This window comes from Olea europaea, unplaced genomic scaffold, assembly GCF_002742605.1.
Source record: "Olea europaea var. sylvestris unplaced genomic scaffold, O_europaea_v1 scaffold1262, whole genome shotgun sequence".
NCBI classification, from domain to species: Eukaryota; Viridiplantae; Streptophyta; class Magnoliopsida; order Lamiales; family Oleaceae; genus Olea; species Olea europaea.
In genome coordinates, this window is record NW_019230068.1 from 227,877 (window position 1) to 229,543 (window position 1,667).

Here is a 1,667-nt window from a genome sequence, read left to right on the forward strand (position 1 = left end):
CACAAGGTCCTAGTGTGTGTTGTACAGATGAAATATGAAGTGACATATACTAAGTACTCCACACAAACTCAATTGAGGTAATGGGAATTAGAAGCTAACCATGTGTTGATTGCATATTTGATCACAAGTTGCAAGTCCAAGTAAACAATCATAATGCAATAGTGATAAGGAAATACCACCCCTAATATTTTTTTAATACATATATATAAGAAATTTAAAAGAAATGTGAAATGGTAGGCAGATGCAAATCAAAATAAACATGCAATGCAATTAATGCAAAAATAATTTAATGAAATAAACTAGACATGTATGTACTTGTGAGGGTGATCAAGGAGGAACACACATGCCGACAGCCTTTCTAAGTGACTCGAACCTCAGACAATCTAGAGCTTTAGTGAATAGATCGGCAAGTTGATTTTCAATAGAAATATGTTCTAGGGATACCACATTGGACTCAACTAGCTCTCGAATGAAGTGATGACCAATGCCAATATGTTTGGTCCTAGAATGCTAAACAGGATTTTTAGAGATGTTGGTAGCACTGGTGTTGTCACAGACACAATTATGGTACCCTATTTTATCCCATAATCACTTAGCATTTGCTTCATCCAAAGCAACTGAGTGCAACAACTACCGGCTACAATGTATTCTACCTTAGATGTAGACAAAGAGATTGAGTTTTGTTTCTTACTCATCAATAACACAAGATTAGAACCAACATAGGAACATCCACCTGAGGTACTTTTTCTATCATCGGCATTTTCAGCCCAGTTGATATTAGAATAGCCAACTAGATCAAGATTAGACTCTCTAGACTATAAGATCCTATAATCTACCATCCCACTAACATACCTAATGATACGCCTCACTGCACTTAGATGGGATTCCTTAGGATCAGCCTGAAATATCACACACACTCCAATACTAAATGCTATGTCAAGTCTACTGGCTGTAAGCTAGAGTAAGCTGCCTGTCATACTCATATACAATGTTTGATCAACACTCGTACCTGTAGGATCATGACCTAACTTAAAAACCGTGCTCATGGGTGTCCTTGTGTATTTTTTACTGTCCAGAACAAATCTTTTTATTAGGTCTTTGGCATATTTTGATTGAGAAATAAACAACCCATAGTTAGTTTGCTTCACTTGAAGGCTAATGAAGTAACTTAGCTCTCCAGCCATACTCATCTCAAATTCTCGTTCATACATTTGGCAAATTCATAAGTAAGAGAGTTAATGGGAGAGCCAAACACAATGTAATCAACGTAGATATGTGCTATAGTTATAGTTTCTTCAATATGCCTAACGAATAGAGTTCTGTCACACCACCTCGTGAAAACTCATGGTCAACGAGATATGCAATGAGTCTGTTATACCAAACTCTAGGAGCTTATTTCAGGCCATACAAGGCTTTATTCAATTTGTAGATATAATGAAGAAACTTAAGGTCGATAAATCTTTTGGGTTGTTAATCATATGTTTCTTCTTGAAATATTCCCTTCAAGAAAGTATTCTTGACATCCATTTGATATAGCTTGAATCCTAAAGTACAAGCAACTATAAGAAGGATGCAGATGGACTCCAGATGTGCAGCAGGGACAAATGTCTCATCAAAATCTACCCCTTCAACTTGAGTGTATCCCTGGGCAACTAGCCTAGCCTTAT

The 1,667-nt window shown here is 36.7% G+C and overlaps 1 protein-coding gene across 1 annotated transcript; it reads right to left on the reverse strand.

Moving 5' to 3' along the window:
- Nucleotides 1–572: 572 nt before the first annotated feature.
- Nucleotides 573–1,211, reverse strand: LOC111374599 (uncharacterized mitochondrial protein AtMg00810-like). Its single transcript, XM_022997295.1, has 3 exons — nucleotides 1,010–1,211; nucleotides 853–949; nucleotides 573–810 (listed from the first exon to the last, which is right to left on the reverse strand). The coding sequence occupies exons 1-3, from the start codon at nucleotides 1,209–1,211 to the stop codon at nucleotides 573–575; spliced, it is 537 nt and encodes a 178-aa protein (XP_022853063.1).
- Between the last annotated feature and the right edge of the window lie 456 nt (nucleotides 1,212–1,667).

Coding starts and splice junctions, on each gene's coding strand:
- LOC111374599 (XM_022997295.1), bottom strand. CDS start 1,211: ATGTATGAACGAGAATTTGAGATGAGTATGGCTGGAGAGCTAAGTTAC. Junction 950..1,009: donor GTTAGGTCATGATCCTACAG/GTACGAGTGTTG, acceptor TCTAGCTTACAG/CCAGTAGACTTGACATAGCA. Junction 811..852: donor GCAGTGAGGCGTATCATTAG/GTATGTTAGTGG, acceptor CTTATAGTCTAG/AGAGTCTAATCTTGATCTAG.